The sequence below is a fragment of the Schistocerca piceifrons genome, chromosome 11 (genome assembly GCF_021461385.2).
Source record: "Schistocerca piceifrons isolate TAMUIC-IGC-003096 chromosome 11, iqSchPice1.1, whole genome shotgun sequence".
In the NCBI taxonomy this organism is placed as follows: Eukaryota; Metazoa; Arthropoda; class Insecta; order Orthoptera; family Acrididae; genus Schistocerca; species Schistocerca piceifrons.
The window spans coordinates 131248107-131273072 of record NC_060148.1 but is presented as its reverse complement, the minus strand read 5'-3'; the positions used below and the strand labels follow the sequence as shown (position 1 = coordinate 131273072).

At 38.9% G+C, this 24966-nt stretch overlaps 1 protein-coding gene across 1 annotated transcript in view; it reads right to left on the bottom strand.

Moving 5' to 3' along the window:
* The window catches only part of LOC124719793 (plasma membrane calcium-transporting ATPase 2-like), a 570459-nt gene that overhangs the window by 87544 nt on the left and 457949 nt on the right, over nt 1-24966 (bottom strand). Inside the window, exon 15 of the mRNA XM_047244989.1 lies at nt 11242-11448. Within this exon, the coding sequence (XP_047100945.1) occupies nt 11242-11448 (207 nt within the window). The remainder of the gene's footprint in view (nt 1-11241; nt 11449-24966) is intronic.

The following is a 24966-nucleotide window of genomic DNA, read 5'->3' as shown; positions in this document are numbered from 1 at the left end:
AAATGTATTCATCATTATGCACTATTTTTGCTGCTTTTATTACTTTTCTTAATATTTTGGAGTATTTTTTATAGTATGTGCATACTACAGGTGAGGAAATTTTTGAGTTACATATTTCATGAAATAGTCACAAGGCCATTTCTGCTGCTCTGTCTTCTGGGAAATTTTACGTTTAGATGATATGTCACCCAATGACTAGGATGTGCGGTGGCCCTGTGATAATGGAAGAGCAGAGCTATAGTAGTAGACAAAGGACTGCCATCCAGTTATGCTGAAATCTCATTTCCAAGAAAGTCTAGATAACAGGGCCTTGTACGACAATGTTGTAACACAATAGTGCCAATCAGCTTATTGTCTATTGTACCAAATCATACAATGGCATGCTGAAAAGTAATTCCTCTGAATTTTTTATGTGAAAACTCTTAAAGTTTTTTTAAAGAAAATGAATGTTATTAACATTGACGTCATAAGTGCGTGACTGTGTGTGAGATTGCTCTCTAAGTCTTCACATATTTTTAGGTTTCAGATGTATATTTTAATGGTTTTTGTGATAATATTTACTATATAAGTGACTTATTAGTGGTTTATTCATTCACCTTTGCCTTTCTTGTGTTGTGACCTGATATTTTGTGAGTGTTTCGTATCGAGCAACTTAACCTCTTACCTGTGTTTACATTCCATGCTGACCAGTTGCAGCTATAGCGGTGCATCGAAAGCTAAGTACTAATTAATTGTTTGCGTATAGTACTTTATTTAGGAACTTTAGTAGTCTTGAACTGGTGTTCTTGATGTTTCCTGGTGAAATAATTTCAGAAGAAATTTTTGGAAACTGCTTTTAGTTTCGTTACTGTGTCATTAGATGTTTGATTTTCTTTCTGTGTTGGTCTTTTCTTATATTCTCATTTGTTGTTGATTATTGCTGTCAATAATAGTAGTTACTTCCCTTGTAGAGCAAGTTTGTGATTATTGTAGTCAGTTTTTTAACATCTTCTTATTGTAGTAGCGGAACTTAGATAAAGTAGTTTTCTTGTTTCAATAACTGTAAAATTTTACCATGAGTGAGAAGTGTGGGCTTTGCCGTAGGTTTGTGAGTAGTGGATTGTGGTGTGAGACTTATTTGAAGTATTTTCACTGGGGGGAATGCAGTGGGGAAGCCAGTGGGCATTTTGGTGAGATCCTTTCCTGGAACTGCAGGTTATGTAGCAAGAGTAAGTTGATAGAGGAGCAGGAGTGTAAGATCTGTCCCCTTCAGGTGCAGTTGAAAAATGCACAGGAGGAGCTAGGTAGGATGAGGAGGGAGATGGGGGTTGGGGAATGGGAGCTAGCTGTTGGCAAGAGATCTGCTAGGAGAAGGAGTTTTTCAGATAGTTTTACTATTGGTGTTTGCAATAGATATGACCAACTGTCAGAGTCTAGTGGAGAGGAATCTCTAGTAGCTGTAGATGTAGGAAGTATGCAGCAGACCTCAGCAGTTACGGTGGCTAGGACAGTTGCAAAGTCTAAGAGAAAGAAGAAGGTTCTGCTGTTAGGTAGTTCTCACGGTAGAGGTGTAGGCCAGCAGTTGCAGGAAGTGTTGGGGAGTGAGTACCAGGTCACCAGCATTGTGAAGCCTAATGCAGGATTGGCTCAGGTGACTGTTAACATATGGGGGTTATGTAGGGATTTTACTAAAGAGGATCAGGTAGTGATTGTGGGTGTGGCTGGTAATAGTATTGACAGGGATGGGGAGCATGACATAGATGGTGACCTGGAAAAGATAGCCACTCAGACTGGCAACACGAATGTGCATTTCGTGGAACTGTTTCAGCATCATGATCAGCCTCATCTTAATACAGCCATCAGGCATAATAACATGAGACTTGGGGGTGCGCTGATGACAGAAGGCATGAGTCACATTTCAGTGGTGTCGGTGGAGTCTATCAGCAGGACGGGTTTCACTAGACATGGCCTGCACCTCAACAGGTATGGGAAGGGGAGGTTGGCAAAGCTTATAGGTGACTGCATAGGTGGGGGTAGTGGGATCACTCATGGGAAAATTCCTGTAGTAGTGGGTGTTAGAGCTGTACGTTTATTAGATTGAAGTCAGCTGATAGGTATTCCTGCTTAAGGGAAGTCTCTCTAACAAAGAAACCACTTCTGACAAAGCTCAGGTATCTGATTAATGAGGGAATTAGCATATTTCATCAAAATATACAAGGTATTAGAGATAAAGTTAATGAACTGCTTACAGGTGTTGACTCTGAAATTATTGGTTATCTAAACACTTCTTAAATAAGGAGATAATTCAGAGGCTTCCTTTACCAGGATACAGGTTGGCTAGCAGCTTTTCTAGGAGCTCTTTGCGGTGTGGGGGAGTAGCCATGTATGTGAAAACGGTATCCCATTTGAGTCAATTGATGTTTCAAAGTACTGCACTGAAAAGGTGTTTGAATGTTGTGCAGATGTGGTTGAATTTAGTGGAGCTAAACTTCTAACTGTTGTTATTTATAGATCCCCAGACTCCAATTTCACAACATTTTTTCCGAAGCTAGAGGCGGTTCTTTTTTCACTTTATAGGAAATACGAAAAGTTTGTTATATGTGGTGACTTCAATATTAATTGTATAAGTGATTGTGCAAGGAAAAGGATGCTGGTAGACCTTCTTAATTCAAATAATCTTATGCAAGCCGTATTCTTTCCAACGAGAGTGCAAAGGAACAGTAGAACAACCATAGACAACATTTTTGTTCATTCCTCATCACTAGAAGGGCATTCTGTTAGCAAAAAGGTGAATGGCCTTTCAGATCATGATTTTTGTGTGGCAACACATGTTAAATACAGTTATCAACTTTTTAGGAAAACTGATCCAGTTGCTGTAGACACCTTTGTAAACCTTATCAAGGAACAAGAGTGGCAAGATGTTTATAGTGCTGATACAGTAGACAATAAATATAATGCTTTCCTCAAGACTTTTCTTATGCTCTTTGAAAGTTGCTTTCTGTTAGAACGTTCAATACAGGGTACTAGACAAACAGGCAGCCTGGGTGGCTGACGTTAGAAATAGTCAAAATCTAAATGCAGCAGCCCATTACAAACAGTATTGTAAGGTGCTTAAAACAGTTATTAGGAAGGCAAAAAGTATGTGGTATGCAGATAGAATAGCTAAGTCTCAGGATAAAATTAAAACCATATGGTCAATCGTAAAGGAAGTGGGTGGTCTGCAGAGTCAGGTCGAGGATATAGAATAAGTGCGTAGTGGGAATGTCCGTGTTACTGATAAGTCGCATATATGTACAGTATTTAATAATCACTTTCTGAATATAGCAGGTGAACTAAATAGAAACCTAGTCCCAACAGAGAATCATATAGCGCTCGTAGAAAAAAGTGTTCCGAGACTGTTACCTGAAATGCTCCTACTTGATACTGACAAGAGGGAGATTGAGTTAATAATTAAATCACTAAAGACCAAGAACTCTCATGGATATGACAGGGTATCTAGCAGAATACTGAAGTATTGTTCTATGTATGTTAGCCCAATACTTAGCTATATCTGTAACTTTTCCTTTAGGAGTGGTCGGTTTCCTGACCGATTAAAGTGCTCGGTAGTGAAGCCACTTTATAAAAAGGGAGACAGGGATAATGTTGACAATTATAGACATATTTCTATGCCATTGGTATTCGCTAAAGTTATCAAGAGGGTTGTATATACAAGGTTACTGGAGCATTTAAATTCACATAATTTGCTGTCAAATGTACAGTTTGGTTTTAGAAATGGTTTAACAACTGAAAATGATATATTCTCTTTTCTTTGTGAGGTTTTGGATGGATTAAATAAAAGGTTGCGAATGCTAGGTGTTTTCTTTTATTAAATGAAGGCTTTTGACTGTGTTGACCACAAAATATTACTGCAGAAGTTGGTCCATTATGGAGTAAGGGGAGTAGCTTACAATTGGTTTGCCTCTTACTTTAAGAACAGAAAGCAGAAGGTAATTCTCCGCAATATTGAGAGTGGTAGTGATGTTCAGTCCCAATGGGGCACGGTTAAGTGGGGCATTCCCCAAGAGTCAGTGCTGGGGCCACTGCTGTTTCTTATTTATATAAATGATATGCCTTCTAGTATTACAGGTGATTCAAAAATATTTCTGTTTGCTGATGACACCAGCTTGGTAGTGAAGGATCTTGTGTGTAATACTGAAACACTATCAAATAATGTAGTTCATGAAATAAGTTCATGGCTTGTGGAAAATAATTTGATGCTAAATCACAGTAAGACTCAGTTTTTACAGTTTCTAACTCACAATTCAACAAGAACCGATATTTTAATCAGACAGAATGGGCATATTATAATCGAGACAGAACAGTTCAAGTTCCTAGGCATTTGGATAGATAGTAAGCTGTTGTGGAAAGCCCATGTTCAGGATCTTGTTCAGATACTAAATGCTGCTTTATTTACCATTAGAACAGTATCTGAAATAAGTGACAGTTCAACATGAAAAGTAGGCTACTTCACATATTTTCATACGCATATGTCATATGGTATTATTTTTTGGGGTAATTCTTCTGATTCAAAAAGAGTATTTTTGGCACAAAAATGGGCTGTTCAAGCTATGTGTGGTGTAAGTTTGAGAACCTCTTGTCGATCCCTATTCAAAAGTCTGGGAATTCTGACATTGCCCTCACAGTATATATTTTCTTTAATGTCATTTGTTGTTAGCAATATTAGCTTATTTCCAAGAGTTATCAGCTTTCACTCAGTTAATACTAGGCAGAAATCAAATCTGCATGTGGAATGCACTTCCTTGACTCTTGTGCAGAAAGGAGTGCAGTACTCTGCTGCATCCATTTTCAATAAGCTACCACAAGAAATCAAAAATCTTAACAGTAGCCCAAACGCTTTTAAGTCTAAACTGAAGAGTTTCCTCATGGCTCACTCCTTCTATTCTGTCGAGGGGCTCCTGGAAGAGCTGAAATGAATTGTCGCCTGAATATGTGACTTATATTTCATTTTATCTGTTTCTACTATCGTGTTATAATTTCATGTATTGACTCGTTCCATGACCCTGGAGACTTCTCCTTAATTTGGTCCCACGGAACAATAAATAAATAAATAAATAAAATAAAAAATAAATTCTGCTTTTGTATTCTTCATGTCTACATATTTATTTCTGAACAGAGTCACCCTAGCAATGAACATACACTACTGGCCACTAAAATTGCTGCACCAACAAGAAATGCAGATGATAAATGGGTATTTATTCGACAAGTATATGTGATTACATTTTAATGCAATTTGGATGCATAGATCCTGAGAATTCAGTAACCAGAACAACCACCTCTGGCCATAATAACGGCCTTGATACGCCTGGGCATTGAGTCAAACAGAGCTCGGATGGCGTGTACAGGTACAGCTGCCTATGCAGTTTCAACACGATACCACAGTTCATCAAGAGTAGTGACTGGAGTATTGTGACGAGCCAGTTGCTCGGCCACTGTTGACCAGACATTTTCAATTGGTGAGAGATCTGGAGAATTTGCTGGCCAGGGCAGCAGTCGAACATTTTCAGTATCCAGAAAGGCATGTACAGGATCTGCAACATGTGTTCGTGCATTATCCTGCTGAAATGTAGGGTTTCGCAGGGATCGAATGAAGGGTAGAGCCATGGGTCATAACATATCTGAAATGTAACATCCACTGTTCAAAGTGCGGTCAATGCGAACAAGAGGTGACCGAGATGTGTAACCAATGGCACCCCCCCCCCCCCCCCCCCCCCACCATCATGCCGGGTGATGGGTGATACGCCAGTATGGCAATGACGAATACACACTTCCAATGTGCGTTCACCACGATGTCACCAAACACGGATGTGACCATCATGATGCTGTAAACAGAACCTGGATTCATCTGAAAAAATGACGTTTTGCCATTTGTGCACCCAGGTTCGTCGTTGAGTACACCATCACCGGCCCTCCTGTCTGTGATGCAGTGTCACAGGTAACCACAGCCATGGTCTCCGAGCTGATAGTCCACGCTGCTGCAAACATTGTTGAACTGTTGTGCAGATGGTTGTTGTCTTGCAAACGTCCCCATCTGTTGACTCAGGGATCGAGATGTGGCTGCACGATCTTTTACAGCCATGCGGATAAGATGCCTGTCATTTCGACTGCTTGTGATACGAGGCCATTGGGATCCAGCTAGGTAGTCCGTATTACCCTCCTGAACCCACCGATTCCATATTCTGCTAACAGTCATTGGATCTCGATCAACATGAGCAACAATGTTGCAATACGATAAACTGCAATTGTGATAGGCTACAATCCGACCTTTATCAAAGTCAGAAACATGATGGTATGCATTTTTCCTCCTTACACGAGGCATCACAAAAACATTTCACCAGGCAATGCCGGTCAACTGCTGTTTGTGTATGAGGAATTGGTTGGAAACTTTCCTCATGTCAGCAGATTGTAGGTGTCACCTTTGGCGCCAACCTCGTGTGAATGCTCTGAAAAGCTAATCATTTGGATATCACAGCATCTTCTTCCTGTCAGTTAAATTTTGCGTCTGTAGCACGACATCTTCATGGTGTAGCAATTTTAATGGCCAGTAGTGCATTCCTCTCAGTGAGGGACCAGTTTGTTGATACTATCACTGTAGAATGTTTTACTTTGTTGGTGGAAACACAACATCACCTCTGCCTGCACAACTTCTTCTCTATTAAAACAAAGTTCATGAAGGAGTTCATTACTTCTGGAAACAGATGAAAGTCAGATGGGGTCAAGTTGGTGCTGTATGGAGGATGTTTGATGACAGTGAACCCGAGACCTCAGATTGTTGCAGATGTTGCAGGTCGTGTGTGTGTTCTGGCATTGTTATGCTAAAGGGGAGAGTGCCTCACATGTGGACGAACTCTTTGAATTTGAAACTTGATTACGGATGCTGTTTCTCACACACCGGCACAGTTATGTTACACAACACCATGTTACATGCTTCAATTTGGTGCCCTCTAGTAGCCGAGGGCTGCAAATATGTAGAAATGAAGGATAAAGATGAATGTTAATAACATTTGTTTTATCCAAAAAGTTTTGAGTTTTTACATAAAAAGTTTGGAGGCACTGCTGTACAGTATGTTCTTGTACATTTACAAAGAAGTCGAAGGTGGAATATATGAGAATCAAATCAAGACTTAATCCTTTACCTTTGCGTAACACATTCTGTATCTGTTAAGGTTACATTCTAACAATTGTACATTAGTAAACTAGAAAAATTGGACACATGTAATATGGAATGTTTAGTCTATACTATCACTGCTGCAGGCAGTGACTCAGATAATGAGAAGACTATTTACTCCCTCTCACAACAGGCAGCATCACATATGCACAGAAGGCAGTGATCACAAAATGTCAGGCTGGAGATATGCCCTCCCTGACCATGCCACAGCATGTGGTTTATTTATTTATTTATCCTGTGGTCTCTAGACTAGGATAAAGGTACCCACAGAGTGACAGTGAGCCAGTACTGTATATAGTCTACCCCATTACAGCATACATGCAAGCTATCCTCTCATTGAAGACGTACACTGTGAGAATGGATTACATTTCATGTTTGACTCTGGCCAGATTTTTTGTAGCAGTATGGCACACTTGGGCTTTGAAACAACACGTAAAATGATACGTAAATCTGTATATATTTTTTATTATAAATGCTATTAGAATTCTGTAACTGAATGACCTTTTATATGTATGGCAAGAGAAGAAAAACTTAATATACATCAGTAATTGCAATAAAATTCAACAAAATGTTGTCTGAATTTTTGTAAGTTGTCCATCACTTGTTTTTATACACTCTTTTTCCTTATTATTCTTCTTCTTCTGCTAGCCTAATCTCTCCTGCCTTGGCTTTTGCTCAGGTAAGCATTTGTAATTCTTAGTTAATAATAACTGCATTAATTGGAATTGGTGTAGGCCTACATGTGTTTATGTTAATTGTGATAATCACCAATCTCACAGCTGATGAACCAGAAGTCCAGTTTCTGTAAGTAGTTGCAAAGCTTTCTGGAGTAACAGCTTGCCAACAAACAGTTATCAACCATTTTCTACATCTTGAGCAGACTGCTGCTAATTTTAGCAAACTTTTTCAGAGCCTGCAACTATTATTTCACTACAAAGTCCAATGTCCGAGCATGAAAAAAACTGGTGTGCCTGTAAATATTAATACTCGTGTAATCACAAATTAGAAATTGTGAGCCTGTTATCCCGGCAGTGGAATATGAGACTAGATATCTTTATTCTCAAATAATTTGCTTTACCAGTGTAACTCTTCTTCTTTGTCAGAGAGGGAGCATTATAACTTCAGTCACAGATTTAGCATTTCACAGTGTTCAGTCTTTGCATATTCAAATAAAGGTAATGGAATTGCTGAGTCACAGATAGGCACAACAAAAAGATTTTCGCACTTAAAGCTTTTGGCCAATGGCCTTCGTCAACAATAGACACACATACGCACACGCACACTCACACAAATGCAACTCACACACACATTTAATCATGGATTTTCCATTGTTTGATTAAAGGTAATGGAAGCACTATTCCAACAGTCATCTCCTAAAATATCTACTATTCCTCCTGAAAAACTCTGTGCACTATTTGATCAAAAGTATCTGGACACACATTATTGGACATTAATACAGGGTATATCCACACTTTGTTTTTATAATGGCTTTGACTCTGCAGGGGACACTTTGTGGGGCATCTGAATGTCTGTTGAGTGATGGCAGCCCATTATTCCTCAAGAGCTGAAGCCAGAGAAGGCAGTGGTGTGAAAGTTGGGATCTGGATTGAAGTCACTGTTCTAATAAATCCCATTTGGTTCAGATTGGGACTCTGGGCAGGTCATTCTATTTCAGGAATGTTGTTGTCTACAAACCACTGCCCCATAGTTTCTGCTTTATTACAGGGTGCACTGTCGAGCTGATGAAAACAGTCATCATCTCCAAATTGTTCCTTTACTGTATGCAGTACACTATACCATAAAATTTGTTCATATATTTCATAATTAGCATTTTCTTAAGCATAATAACAGCACCACACCCTAACCACAAAAACTACCCCCAAACCTTAACACCACCTCCTCTATACATCACTGTTAACACTACACATGATGGCAGGTAACATTCTGTAGTCATCTCTCATACTCAAACTCTTCCATCAGATAGCCACAGGGTGTAGCATGATTCATCGCAAATTAATCATTTCCATCAGTTACTGTCTTGTGGTACTCTTCTTCTCTCCATCTCAAACACAGCTTAGCACTGATTACAGAAATGTGTGGTTTATGAGAAGCTGCTTGACCACTGTACTCCATTCTTTTAGCTACGTACACACAGTCATTGTGCTAGATGAACTGCCGGTATCACTTTGGAGCTCACAAATGATTCTTTCTACAGATTTCATGTGAATTTCTATGATAACACTCTGCAATGTTCGGCAGTCCCCATCTGCCGGTACACATGGTCCATCTGGTCTTGATTCAGCTGCGGTTGTTCCTTCACGTTTACACTTGGCAATAACACCATCAACAGTGACATAGGCAGCTTCAGAAGTGTTGATATATCCCTGATGAATTTGATGTTCATGTGACATCCAGTGATGTACACATTTGAAGTCACCGAACTATCCTCACTGACCTAGTCTGTTGTTACCGCTTCTCAACACATTACTGACTGATGTCACAAGGTCTAGTGGTCAGTACCGCACTGCATAGGATTAACTAAACAAACACTGTCTTTGGCCTTGTTTCACAATTTTACTATTAATGTTATTGCACAACATAGATTTCGGGTTATAAGCCAATTTTCAATTACATTACTGATTCCCAAAGATGATAATGCACAGATAAACATGATGACAAGGCAAAGATATAACCTCAACTTCTTAAGGTATCGATGCATAGCTTAATGTACAATTACGTCAGTGACCAATCTTTAACAAATTACATACATACTTATACATTCAGCAATTACACTACAATGACTAGACCAAAGTTATGCCTCAGCCAAGAGATTTTTAACTATGATGGACTGCAGCCTGAAGTTTTGCTTCTACCCAGGGCTTGTGATCTCATCTAAAAGAGGTGAATAATTGAATTGAGTTTGCTCGTTTAATAACAGGTGTGGGGATTTACACTTCCGTCTTTTAATTTCTAAAATTTCTAATTGGTTGATTTTGGCCCCCTTTTTGTATGTGTGTAGGATTTGTACATCTATTGTGTATTTGTGGTTATTGTTTAGGCAATGTTCTGCAAAGGCTGGAATCAAGCCTCTTCAATCTCCAGCTTCTGTGGTGTTCTTTAAGCTTGGTACAGATTGACCTCCCTGTCTGTCCAATGTAGCAAGACTGACACCCACAGCATGTGATTTTATAAACCCTACTTTTTGTGACAGCTGCTTGTTTTTCTTTTGCATTAAACAAGAAACTACCTTTTGTCTAAGGGACATAGAATCATGTTTTAGAAATTAAAAGACAGTTGTGTGTATGCCCACACCTATTATTAAATAAGCAAACCCAATTAAAATATTCACCTCTCTAGATGAGATCAAAACCCCAGGATAGAAGCAAAACTTTGGGCCCCAGTCCATCACAGTTAAAAAGCTCTTGGCTGAGGCATAACTTCAGTCTGGTGATTGTAGTGTAACTGCTGAATGTGCAATATTGTGTGTAGTTTGTTAAAGATTGGTCATTGACATAATTGTACATTAAGCTAAGCATCAATACCTTAAGAAGTTGAGATTATATCTTTGCCTTGTCATCATGTTTATCTTTGCATTATCACCTTTGAGAGTCAGTAATGTACTTGAAAATGGGCTTATAACCTGAAACCTAGGTTGTGCAATAACATTAATAATAAAATTGTGAAACAAGGCAAAAAACAGTGTTTGTTTAGTTAATATACAATGTTTTGTCAAGAACCCACAGTTGATTCAATTAAAATGATTACATAGGATCATTCAGATACTTTTGTTCAGATAAAGTATGTTAACACATGCATTATTTACAGAGTTATATTTTGCAAAATAGAAGTTTCAATGTTGTCATACTATCCTCCCTTTGTAAGTTTTACCTATCTAGTAACAGTTATTTTATAACATGAAGTGGCTCTGCATACAGACAGTTTTATATTAACTGTCTCAGGCTGCCAAAGCCTTTGCAGTTACAGTTTGAAGATTCAGTATCTGAAAACTGTACAAGACTTGTGTGTGATGTTTTCACCTTGAGAGGGCTTGCTTGAATGACGCAGGCACCAGTGAAGGCCAGAACAACAGCGACAATGTTTATAGTGAGCTGGAACTGCAGGAACTTGGCGATGCTGTCGTAAACGTTCCGCCCCCACATTACGGCCTTCACAATGCTTCTGAAGTTGTCGTCTGTCAGAATGATATCAGAAGCTTCCTTGGCAACATCTGTTCCTGCAATCCCCTATATAGAAGAAAATTAACAAAATTTGTTAAAATTAGAAAATGATTGAAAAAGATAATGTTTTGACCAGCAGATTAAAGCCAAATTCTAAACAGGAACCAAAGAGGAGCCAGCATCACATCACATGGTGGAGATCAACTCTGCTACCAGTAGAGAGAATATATAAGCTTCAAATCCATGTATAGATTATAGACACACAGCTAAACACTTAAAAAAACACATGAATGTGCTCACACTGTGGAGACGAGGGGGCACAAAAAATGTGGGTTGTAAGAAGTTTGTACTTGTAGTGTACATTCCTTGTAAGAAGAGAGGTAAGCTGTGCCACGCACCAAGAAAAGACTGAGATACCTTTTGGGCACTGTTACATAGGGACTATGTAACAGTGAGAGAGATAATATATTTCTTATTGGGCATATACCACATAAAGTCAGAAATATGAACCAAAAGTTAAACTGATAGATTACAAGATGTAAATGAGATTCACCATAGGAACAGAAAGTAGGTCAAGGAAACAAAGGGACTGGATAAGGTATGTGACATAGAGGATGAAAATTAACTATATAACAATCAGTTTGATGTAAAAGTGCACTAGAAAAAGAAAAAATTACAAAAAAAAAACTCCATGTAATGGTTAAAAGTAATTGAGAAAAACCCCATGGAAGATGAAGATGGCATGGCATTAAGAAACTGATGCAGTTCAGAAACAAAATATGCCAGAAACAGAATGTTTACTTATTCTGAAGGGCTTGTGTAGGGGTGTAAGCTGTCAGACACCTAACTGGCAAGAAGATATAAAAGCTGAGGACAATTATAACTTAACATGTAAATCCAATGAAAGTTGTAACCATGATCAAACTGCAACAATACAACATAGTACCATGCAAAGCACAACGGGGGTTGGGGACTTGGATATGAATAGTAAGTTGCTAAAGTGAATATATTAGGATTGGAACTAGAGAAAATTAAAGGTTTTCTACAGATACTACCGAGTCCAAACTCAGACTATATGATGTTTAGGAACAAGGTGTTTTAAAAAAGTGTCACATATTCCTACAGGAAGTGCTGTCAGTTAATACTAGTAGAAATATTGCTATAATTACATGTGTGGAAAGCAATACCTGTTGAAATATGTATTTGTTTAGGACTAATTGTGATGAATAATGAGTAGCATTTTATTTGTACACAAGGCTGGATTCACAAGAGAGGGCCTAGTAAATTACCAAAATACAAATGTGAGCAGATACAAACCCTCGAGCAATCTTTGAAGATCACTTCATCATCAGTGTATGGGTATGAGTTGTCAGTGACAGATTCATAAGTCCATACACTTTACCAAACAGATTAACAGGTGCTCTGTACCACTGGTTCCTGAGTAATGGATTACCAGTGCTATTGGTGAACGTTACCCTTGCAGGAAGACAATGATTTGCACACGATGGGGCACCACCTCATTTTCTACAGGTTGTATGACAGTACCTCACCATAATGTTACACAGGTGATTGGCTGATCATGGAAGCCTTTTAGAATGGCCTCTCATACAATGAAACTGGATCCATCAGATTTCTGGTTATGGGGGCATTTAAAGGCATTGGTGTAACTCTGCCAAAGCCGGTCCCAAGCCCAGTTGAAAAAGGAGGAGGGGGAGGAGTAACACCTCGTTAAAAAAACCTTGGTTCATCTGGCCCATGTGATAGTACCTCATGAGGGTCCCTTGCCAGGGAAACGGTGAAGACCTCAATGACAGTGAAAGCGGTGAAGAAGATCATCAGAACGGCAGAACTGGTGGAAGAGGCAGGCTTTTTTATAAAAGCACCAGACTGTAGCATCTGTTCCCACTGTGGGTGGCTACAAAAGGCATCTGTCCCACATGTTAGTGGTGGCCTCACTTACAATTCTAAGCTAAATGCTTGAATTTTTATCATGGAAAGGTTCAACTACCTTTCCCCAAACCAAACTTTAACCTAAGACATGATGGTAAATTTCAAAAGGAAAACTACTCCAGAAAATAACCAATCTTCCATTGCTATTCATGGCAGTGCAACTAGACCTTTGGATTCTGGAGAGCCTAGAACATCATGTAAGGAAGAATCAGAGCTTCCTAGTACTTCTTCAAAGATAAGACCCAAGAAGAAACACCTACTGGGGACTCAACATCAACACACTTATGAAAGTTGGAAAACTAAAACACCTAACAGACACTCTCAATCAACACAACATACATATATTAGCATTGAATGCAAGATGGCAGCATATATACAAACTGTGGTAAATTGCTCCATAAATTTTGAGTTATTATCATCAGTAAAGTGTTGTTCATGTGATATTATAGTGGAAAAATGTATTAGAGCATGCTCACTAATGCATAAATGGTACCACTCAAGTTATTTTGTGAAATTAAACTCTGATAAAATCTCGTGCGATTGTGGTCAACTGTGTAACGGTCTCCAAGTAGCAACGGAAATGTGCACTGCTAGAATTGAACTAAATGTGTAGATGAGCTTTATTGTGATATATTATGCAGTTAGAAAATACGTAAAATTTCTGGAAAATCTAAAGCAAGTATTGAGGAATCCTCTTGAAAACAAAAACTGTGAATCAGAAAGTGCTTACAGCAGGCCTAGTTCTAAAAAACTACAGAACAATTTCGCCATTCTAGACGGTACAAAAGCAAACAGGGAAGACTTTAATGATACTGATTGCCATCTAACAGACGCTGCTGATATATGAAAATATAGAAATAGCATTGCCCCAAAAGGCAGTAATGGCAGAAATACATATCTTAGGAAATCCATGTTAGTTGTATACTTAGATAGTCATGGTCATGATCTTGCAAAAATCTTGCAAAACGAACAAAATCTTAGAGCTACCAGCTATTTAAAACCTGGGGCCCCTATGAACGAAGTTATGAGGAATATACAGCGTGATAACACTACGCAAGAAAATCGGGTTTTAGTTATAATTGGTGGTGTAAACGAAGTTTATTGCAATGAACTAAAAAGTGCCATCCCTGACCTCCGGAAAACCCTAGATACAGTGAAAAATGAAATTGTAACAGTGACCGGAATACTACACAGATATGACCTAATAGAAATGTCATGTGTCAACCAGGAAATTATTAAGGCCAACAGGCAATTTCACAAAATATGCAAAGCACACAGAAACACAAACTTCCTAGATGTGAAATTCTTGGAAAGGAAACACTTCACCGGGCATGGTATGCATTTAAATATTCATGGGAAAAAGTTCATAGGTTCTAGAATAAATGAGATGGCTGAGATGATGTACACAAAAAACATCATGAAGCCTATTATTGTATCAACTCAAAACGAAGAAGCCATCTCATCACAGATGATACCAGCAACAAAAAAAAGCAGCAGAACAAACACAACCAATAGCAGTTACACAAAATGCAGCAGTACAAACAATAATCGAAGTAGAAATGCCAACAACAGCATCACCATCAACAGCAGCATCACAGACAGTAGTAACAGCAGAAATCCCAGCAACAGCAGGAGCAGCAGCAGACATGGAAACAACCATCCATGGGGCAGCAAGTAGATGGAAAAGGACACCTCCTTCCCATCTGAAGGATTTTTTAGTTGCAGATGTGATGAAAAAGAAGCCACCAAGATAAGTAACATTAAATGTCGAACAATACTCCACCAAAATATTCAGTGTGTAAAAAACAAAGTGCAACAGCTGGAAGTCGAGTTACAAATCTTAGACAGCACTGCTATCTGTATTACAGAGCACTGGTGCAAAGAAAGTGAAATCTTATATATTAATTTACTCTCATATGTCCAAGCATGTTCTTATTGCAGAAACACAATGAAAGGTGGAGGATCATGTATTTGTGTTAAGAATGGCATGAATTTAAAGTCAGAAATTATATTATCATGCTAAATGTAGACAAAGAATTTGAAGTGTCAGCAACAGAGATAGTTGCTATAAATATGCCCAAGAAACTAACTATATTATGTGTATATTGTTCTCCCAATGGTAATTTAGAGATATTCTTTTCAAAACTTATACAAAGCCTAGAACTAGCATTGACTCTGAAACATAATATCCTTTTGTGTGGCGACTTTAACATAAATACAACTAAAACAGATGACACCAGTAACACATTTATGAATATCCTACATAGTTTTGGTATATCATCACTAGTCAAATGTGCAACAAGAATAACCACACATTCATCATCTACCATTGACCATGTAGCTACAGATGTAGGCAGAGAAAAGTGTGATGTACTTGTTAAAAATTTGGGACTGTCTGACCATCTATATCAGATTGTAAAAGTAAAAGCTTGTGTAAAAAAAGAACAAAACTGTATGTGTATAAAAGAGTCTACTCTCCATCAACTTTGCAAGAGTTTTCCTTGAAGTTAGCACATGAAAGTTGGGAAGGAGTATACATAGAAACTAAAGTGAATAGCAAGTTCTCCAATTTTATGCCTGAGTTTAAATTAAAATTTCAGGAAACATTCCCCAAAGCATTAATTCCCATTGGAACACCCACCAACAATAAATGGATTACTAAAGGAATTAGAAAAAGTGCTCAAACTTGTGAATACCTAAACTCCGTCAAAAATGACAATAGTGATCCAGAATTTTTGCACTACTACAAAAGGATCTACAGGAAGGCACTCAACACTGCAAAAAAATCGGCCAACGATAGGTTCATAAATTTAGCCAATAATAAAAGTAAAGCTACATGGGCTGTAGTGAAACAAGAAACAGGAACAGTGAAGCTGTGAAGCAGAGAGGTACAAACACACAAATCAGGAACAAGGAAAACTTAGAAAGTAACCTGAAAGAATTAGCAAATTATGTGAATATCTACTTTAGCAGCATTGCAATGAACTTACAGAAAAATTTTCCAATACAGAAGCATATAGCAAACACAATGGTAATGCTTCTAACTACTGAGGAGGAAGTATGCAATGTTGAAAGGCAATTAAAGAACAAAAACTCGGCACTTTAGATGAAATCCCAATGTGTGTGCTGAAAAAATGCGTAAACATTATCAAAGCTCCACTAACAGAAATCATGAATGAATCCTTCAAAACTGGTTGCTTCCCTGACTATCTGAAGAATGCCAAAATTTTACCAGTTCACAAGAAAGGTGATGTAGAAAATGTTGAGAATTACGGACCAATAGCCCTATTCTCATGCTTTTCCAAAGTGATAGAAACAATAATGAAAAACAGGCTTTTGAGCTATGTAAGTAAATTCAACCTCCTCTACAATGGCCCGCATGGTTTCAGGCCTGGTAGAGGTGCAGAATCTGCAATAGCACAATTTACAAAAACAGTTTTTGAAGCACTAGATGAGAACAGCTATGTAACTGGCCTTTTCCTAGACCTGTCTAAGGCATTTGATACAGTTGACCACCAGAAGCTGCCGCATAAATTAGAGGCACTAGCAGTAAGGGGAGTGGTTCTCAAATGGTTTTGTTCATATCTAGAAAACAGAGTACAGTCAGTAGAGATCACACATGTCTCCAGTGGATCAAAGTACATTGAGAAACATATATCTGATCCACAATATATCAATATTGGGGTCCCTCAAGGAAGTGTACTAGGCCTTGGATTATTTCTGGTGTATATAAATGATTTCCCGCAACATATCAGCCATGGAGAGAAGATATCGTTTGCAGATGACAGCAACATAGTAATCACCAGTAAGACACCAGCTCAAATGTTAGAAAATTCTACTGAAGTGCTGAGGGATGTTCACAAATGGTCTCAGGAAAACAAAGTAACTCTCAACGTAAAGAAAACAAATACAATATGCATTAGAATGAACAAAAAACAGAGTTCCTTACATTTCAAACTAGATAACATCTCCATAGATGATGTACCTACAACAGAATTCTTAGGGTTGCACTTTGACAGCCAAATGAGGTGGAATGAACATGCTATGAAACTCTCGAAAAAGATATCCACAACATGTTATGCACTTAAGAGTCCTTGTATCTGAATGCAGTAGTGAATGTTTGAGAACTGTATACTTTAGTTATGTTCATTCAGTGATCAGTTATGGTATTATTTTCTGGGGAAACAGTGCTCAGAATTTACAAACAGTACTTAAAACGCAAAAGAGAGCAGTAAGAATTATAACAAAAATCAGTAAGTGGGCCCACTGCAAAGAACTTTTCAAAAATGTTAGAAATTCTAACTGTTCCTTGTGAATTTATATTCCAAACCATAGTGTACATCAAGAAAAATATAGAAAATTATAGCACAAACAGCAGTTTTCATTACTATAGTACAAGAACAAGTCACTGTCTTCACCTGGACAGGAAGAATAAACATAAGACTCAAAATAGCTTCTTGTATGAAGGTGTAAAACTGTATAATAAACTGCCACAGAAAATAAAAGAAGCAGATAACATGTACCACTTTAGGAAAAATCTTAAATTGTTTTTGCAGGAACACTACTTTTACACTATAAGTGAATTACTTAGTGAAAAATGATTGTAAATAGTGTTTGTTTCACAATATTTTGATAAGGAGCAAAAATGATTGTAAATAACTTATAAGTCACAATGTTTAACTACATCTAACAACAAACTGTATAAATATATGAATGTACGCAACTGGCAACATCCATACATTTTAAAATGTCCACAGATGGCTAAATAAATAAATAAAAATAAATAAATAAAATTTCAAGAAACAAGGTATCTGTATGAAAATGCATTTGAGTTAGGTGGATACAGGATCTACAAAGGAAAACCAGCCATTAAAAATTCCAATAATATGCCTATACTAGGGACTGCATTTATGGTCAAACAGCAACTTACAGAATCAATAACTAACTTTAGCTCCCCATCAGAACGAATTTCATTTCTGATGTTCAAGTCAGGCAATAAACGTTACACTATTATAAATGCACATGCACCTATCAACCAACATAACAGAACAAATGTTGCCAAAGTGGAAGATATTCGGGAAATGCTAGAACACAAAACATCCATATTACCAAAAGAACATATAAAAATTTTAGTGGGTGACTTTAACACGAAAGTTGGCAAAGAAATAAAATTTAAATCGGTAGTTGGAGATTATCCAGCACATGCAAGAACCAACAGAAATGGGGAAAGACTCATAGATTTTTGTAAACAATTTAATCTAAAACTAATGTCGACCTTTTTCAGGAAACTTGCAAGAGAGAAAAGAATGTTGGTATCACCTAATCCAAATCAAGGTGAATATCAGTTGGACCATGTGGCAATAGCACTCAAAACTACAAGGAAATCTTGGATATCAGAGTGAAGAAGGGCCTAAACATAGACTCAGACCATTATCTGACTGAAATAAAGACCATGTTCCAACCGAACAAATCTAAACCAAAACCAAGAAGATTTCCAAGAGTAAACACTAAATTTCTCATGCAAAATCAGGACAAATTCTGTGATATACTGAACACAAGAAAAATGGATAATTGGGAAGAAATTAAAGAAACAATGCTAGAGTCAGTTAAAGAAATGGGACAACCACAAAGAATACCAAGACACAGATGATGGAATGAGCTGTGTGATGAAGCAGTTGACAATTGACTAAAGGCATGGAAAAAATGGAACAGTAATAAGAAACATGAATACTGGGAAGAGTTTAAAGAAGAAAGGGAAAAGACAGCAAAAATCATCAGATCAGTAAAAATAAAGTATGACAAAGACAGATGAGAAGAGATGGATTCAGACTTTTAAAGGAACAACACTAGAGATTTCTATAAGACTTTGAGAGAAGTTTTAACAGGATTCCAGTTACCAAGTTTACATTTTAAAGATAAATATGGAAAAATGGTTTTAAGCAATAAAGAGAACTGCCAAATTTTAGCCGAATACTTTGATAATCTATTAAATAGTTAAGAGCCTAATGATAGATTACAGTTTCAAAAACCACAACATGAAAATCCACCATCAGAACAACCTACAGTAGAAGAAATAGGAAAGACTATCAAAGCATTGAATAATATCGAAGCACTGGGAGAGGATGGGATAGTAGCAGAAATGTGGAAACTAATGCAATACATTTTTTTCTGAGCCAATTTCAGCTGAAAATATGTAGAATTTGTCATGGCACATTGTGGAATATTACTGCTTGAGCCCCTATGGTTTTATTAAGTTCTGATAGATGGCAGCATTATATATAGCCTTCAAAATGTCATCTCTAATGGAGATGGTGGCCGAAGACTTCCAGCATAAGAAGTCAGACTCATTCTGCCAACGGCCTTGTCAAAGAGGGTGGAGGAGCGGATAGAGGTTCAGGGCACTCTCTTGTCCTAGGGGTGGGAAATTGCCCCTAAAGGCGGAAGAATCAGCAATGATCAACGACATGAGGATGCAGAAGGCAATGGAAACCACTGCATTAAAGACACGTAACGTGTATCCACAGGACATGTGGCCTGTAATTGAAGAAGTGTCATGATGATCTCTCCATTGGCAAAAGATTCTGGAATAGTCCCCCATTCGGATCTCCGGGAGGGGACTGCCAAGGGGGAGGTTACCATGAGAAAAAGATTGAATAATCAATGAAAGGATAATGTTCTACGAGTCGGGGCATGGCATGCCAAAAGCTTGAACGTGGTAGGGAAACTAGAAAATCTGAAAAGGGAAATGCAAAGGCTCAGTCTAGATATAGTAGGGGTCAGTGAAGTGAAGTGGAAGGAAGACAAGGATTTCTGGTCAGATGAGTATCGGGTAATATCAACAGCAGCAGAAAATGGTATAACAGGAGTAGGATTCGTTACGAATAGGAGGTAGGGCAGAGGGTGTGTTATTGTGAACAGTTCAGTGACCGGGTTGTTCTAATCAGAATCGACAGCAGACCAACAGCGACAACGATAGTTCAGGTATACATGCTGACATCGCGAGCTGAAGATGAACAGATAGAGAAAGTGTATGAGGATATTGAAACGGTAATGCACTATGTAAAGCGGGACGAAAATCTAATAGTCATGGGCGACTGGAATGCAGTTGTAGGGGAAGGAGTAGAAGGAAAGGTTACAGGAGAATATGGGCTTGGGACAAGGAATGAAAGAGGAGAAAGACTAATTGAGTTCTGTAACAAGTTTCAGCTAGTAATAGCGAATACCCTGTTCAAGAATCACAAGAGGAGGAGGTATTCTTGGAAAAGGCCGCGAGATATGGGAAGATTTCAATTAGATTACATCATGGTCAGACAGAGATTCCGAAATCAGATACTGAATTGTAAGGCATACCCAGGAGCAGATATAGACTCAGATCACAATATAGTAATGATGAAGAGTAGGCTGAAGTTCAAGACATTAGTCAGGAAGAATCAATATGCAAAGAAGTGGGATATGGAAGTACCAAGGAATGACGAGATACGTTTGAAGTTCTCTAACGCTATAGATACAGCAATAAGGAATAGCACAGTAGGCAGTACAGTTGAAGAGGAATGGACATCTCTAAAAAGGGCCATCACAGAAGTTGGGAAGGAAAACATAGGTACAAAGAAGGTAGCTGCGAAGAAACCATGGGTAACAGAAGAAATACTTCAGTTGATTGATGAAAGGAGGAAGTACAAACATGTTCCGGGAAAATCAGGAATACAGAAATACAAGTCACTGAGGAATGAAATAAATAGGAAGTGCAGGGAAGCTAAGACGAAATGGCTGCAGGAAAAATGTGAAGACATCGAAAAAGATATGATTGTCGCAAGGACAGACTCAGCATACAGGAAAGTCAAAACAACCTTTGGTGACATTAAAAGCAACGGTGGTAACATTAAGAGTACAACGGGAATTCCACTGTTAAATGCAGAGGAGAGAGCAGATAGGTGGAAAGAATACATTGAAAGCCTCTATGAGGGTGAAGATTTGTCTGATGTGATAGAAGAAGAAACAGGAGTCAATTTAGAAGAGATAGGGGATCCAGTATTAGAATCGGAATTTAAAAGGGCTTTGGAGGACTTACGGTCAAATAAGGCAGAAGGGATAGATAACATTCCATCAGAATTTCTAAAATCATTGGGGGAAGTGGCAACAAAACGACTATTCGCGTTGGTGTGTAGAATATATGAGTCTGGCGACATACCATCTGACTTTCGGAAAAGCATCATCCACATAATTCCGAAGATGGCAAGAGCTGACAAGTGCGAGAATTATTGCACAATCAGCTTAACAGCTCATGCATCCAAGCTGCTTACAAGAATAATATACAGAAGAATGGAAAAGAAAATTGAGAATGCTCTAGGTGACGATCAGTTTGGCTTTAGGAAAAGTAAAGCGACGAGAGAGGTAATTCTGACGTTACGGCTAGTAATGGAAGCAAGGCTAAAGAAAAATCAAGACACTTTCATTGTATTTGTCGACCTGGAAAAAGCGTTCGACAATATAAAATGGTGCAAGCTGTTGGAGATTCTGAAAAAAGTAGGGGTAAGCTATAGGGAGAGATGGGTCATATACAATATGTACAGCAACCAAGAGGGGATAATAAGAGTAGACGATCAAGAACGAAATGCTCGTATTAAGAAGCGTGTAAGACAAGGCTGTAGCCTTTCGCCCCTACTCTTCAATCTGTACATCGAGGAAGCAATGATGGAAATAAAAGAAAGGTTTAGGAGTGGAATAAAAATACAAGGTGAAAGGATATCAATGATACGATTCGCTGATGCCATTACTATCCTGAGTGAAAGTGAAGAAGAATTAAATGATCTGCTGAACGGAATGAACGGTCTAATGAGTACACAGTACAGTTTGAGAGTGAATCAGAGAAGGACGAGGGTAATGAGAAGTAGTAGAAATGAGAACAGCGAGAAACTTAACATCAGGATTGATGGTCACGAAGTCAATGAAGTTAAGGAATTCTGCTACCTAGGCAGTAAAATAACCAATGACGGATGGAGCAAGGAGGACATCAAAAGCAGACTCGCTATGGCAAAAAAGGCATTTCTGGCCAAGAGAAGTCTGCTAATATCAAATACCGGCCTTAATTTGAGGAAGAAATTTCTGAGGATGTACATCTGGAGTACAGAATTGTATGGTAGTGAAACATGGACTGTGGGAAAACCGGAACAGAAGAGAATCGAAGCATTTTAGATGTGGTGCTATAGACGAATGTTGAAAATTAGGTGGACTGATAAGGTAAGGAATGAGGAGGTTCTACGCAGAATCGGAGAGGAAAGGAATATGTGGGAAACACTGATAAGGAGAATGGACAGGATGATAGGACATCTGCTAAGACATGAGGGAATGACTTCCATGGTACTAGAGGGAGCAGTAGAGGGCAGAAACTGTAGAGGAAGACAGAGATTGGAATATGTCAAGCAAATAATTGAGGACGTAGGTTGCAAGTGCTACTCTGAGATGAAGAGGTTAGCACAGGAAAGGAATGTGTGGTGGGCCGCATCAAACCAGTCAGTAGACTGATGACCAAAAAATAAAATGGAGGTGTTCCCAAGCAAAGAGCTATCATTGAGCTTCTTTTGGTGGGAAACCAAAGCATCAGAGATACTCACAGGCACTTGAAGGATGCCTATGGAGACCTGGCAGTGAAAAAAAGCACACTGAGTCATTGGACGAGGTGTCTTTGATCATCACTACAAGGTCGTGCAAACCTGTCCGATCTCCCATGTACCAGTTGGCCCACACAGCTGTGACCTGTGCAGTGTTGGAATGTGTAGACACTCTTATTTGAGGTGATCAACATAAAAGCAAATGAACTACTCCTTCTCTATCACAATGCAAGGTCCCACACAAATATGTGCACCCAAGAGAAACTCACAAAACCTCATTGGACTGTCCATCATACACCCTGCAGCCCAGATCTTGCACCTTCTGACTTCAATCTGTTTGGCTTAATGAAGGACACACACTGTGGGAAGCAGTATGTGGATGACCTCATTGATGCAGTAAGACAGTGGCTCTCATGTTGACCAATAGAGTGGTACCATGTGGGTATGCAGGCCCTTCCAGTAACATGGCGTAAGGCCATTGCACTGAATGAAGCTTATGTTTAAAAACAGGGTTTTGTAGCCAAAACAACAGGGTATAACATGGTGTATAGGAATCCTGAATAAAACCAACCCACCCACTTTAAGGAAAAAAGTGTTGCTTCACTTACTAATGCCCTTTGCAGTTATCATATACAATAAATATTAAAAATATTTGCAGCATATAACCATCGAAACATTTGTTAAGAGTATTGTGTAAAAATTTGAACTAAAATGGTGAAAAACTTATTGAGATTTTTGCTAGCAACCTTTTGCAGCTACACTACCAGCCATTAAAATTGCTACACCAAGAAGAAAAGCAGATGATAAACGGGTATTCATTGGACAAATGTATTATACTAGAACTGACATGTGTTTACATTTTCATGCAATTTGGGTAAATAAATCCTGAGAATCCAGTACCCATAACAACCACCCCTGGCTGTAATAACGGCCTTGATACGCCTGGGCATTGAGTCAAACAGAGCTCAGATGGCGTGTACAGGTACAGCTGCCCATACAGCTTCAACACGATACCACAGTTCATCAAGAGTAGTGACTGGAGTATTGTGACAAGCCAGTTGCTCGGCCACCAATTGGTGAGAGATCCGGAGAATGTGCTGGCCAGGGCAGCAGTCAAACATTTTCTGTATCCAGAAAGGCCCGTACAGGACCTGCAACATGCGGTCGTGCATTATCCTGCTGAAATGTAGGATTTCCAAGGGATCAAATGAAGGGTAGAGCCACGGGTCGTAACACATCTCAAATGTAATGTTCACTGTTCCAAGTGCTGTCAGTGCAAACAAGAGGTGACCGAGACGTGTAACCGATGGCACCTCATACCATCACGCCGGGTGATACGCCAGTATGATGATGATGAATACACGCTTCCAATGGGCATTCACTGCGGTGTCGCCAAGCACAGATGCGACCATCATGACGCTGTAAACAGAACCTGGATTCATGTGAAAAAATGACGTTTTGCCATTCCTGCACCCAGGTTCATCACTGAGTACAGGTGCTCCTGTCTGTGATGCAGTGTCAAGGGTAACTGCAGCCACGGTCTCCGAGCTGATAGTCCATGCTGCTGCAAATGTCATCAAACTGTTCATGCAGATGGTTGTTGTCTTGCAAACGTCTCCATCTGTTGACTCAGGGATCGAGATGTGGCTGCACAATCCATTAAAGCCGTGCAGATAAGATGCCTGTCATCTCGACTGCTAGTGATATGAGGCCATTGGGATCCAGCACGGCATTCTGTATTACCCTCCTGAACCCACCGATTCCATATTCTGCTAACAGTCATTGAATCTCGACCAACGCACAGCAATGTCGCGTTACGATAAACTGCCATCGCCATAGGCTACAGTCCAACCTTTATCAAAGTTGGAAACGTGATGGTATGCATTTCTCCTCCTTAATGGAGGCATCACAACAAATTTTCACCAGGCAACATCCGTCAACTGCTGTTTGTGTATGAGAAATTGGTTGGAACCTTTTCTCATGTCAGCACGTTGTAGATGTTCCCACTGGCACCAACCTTGTGTGA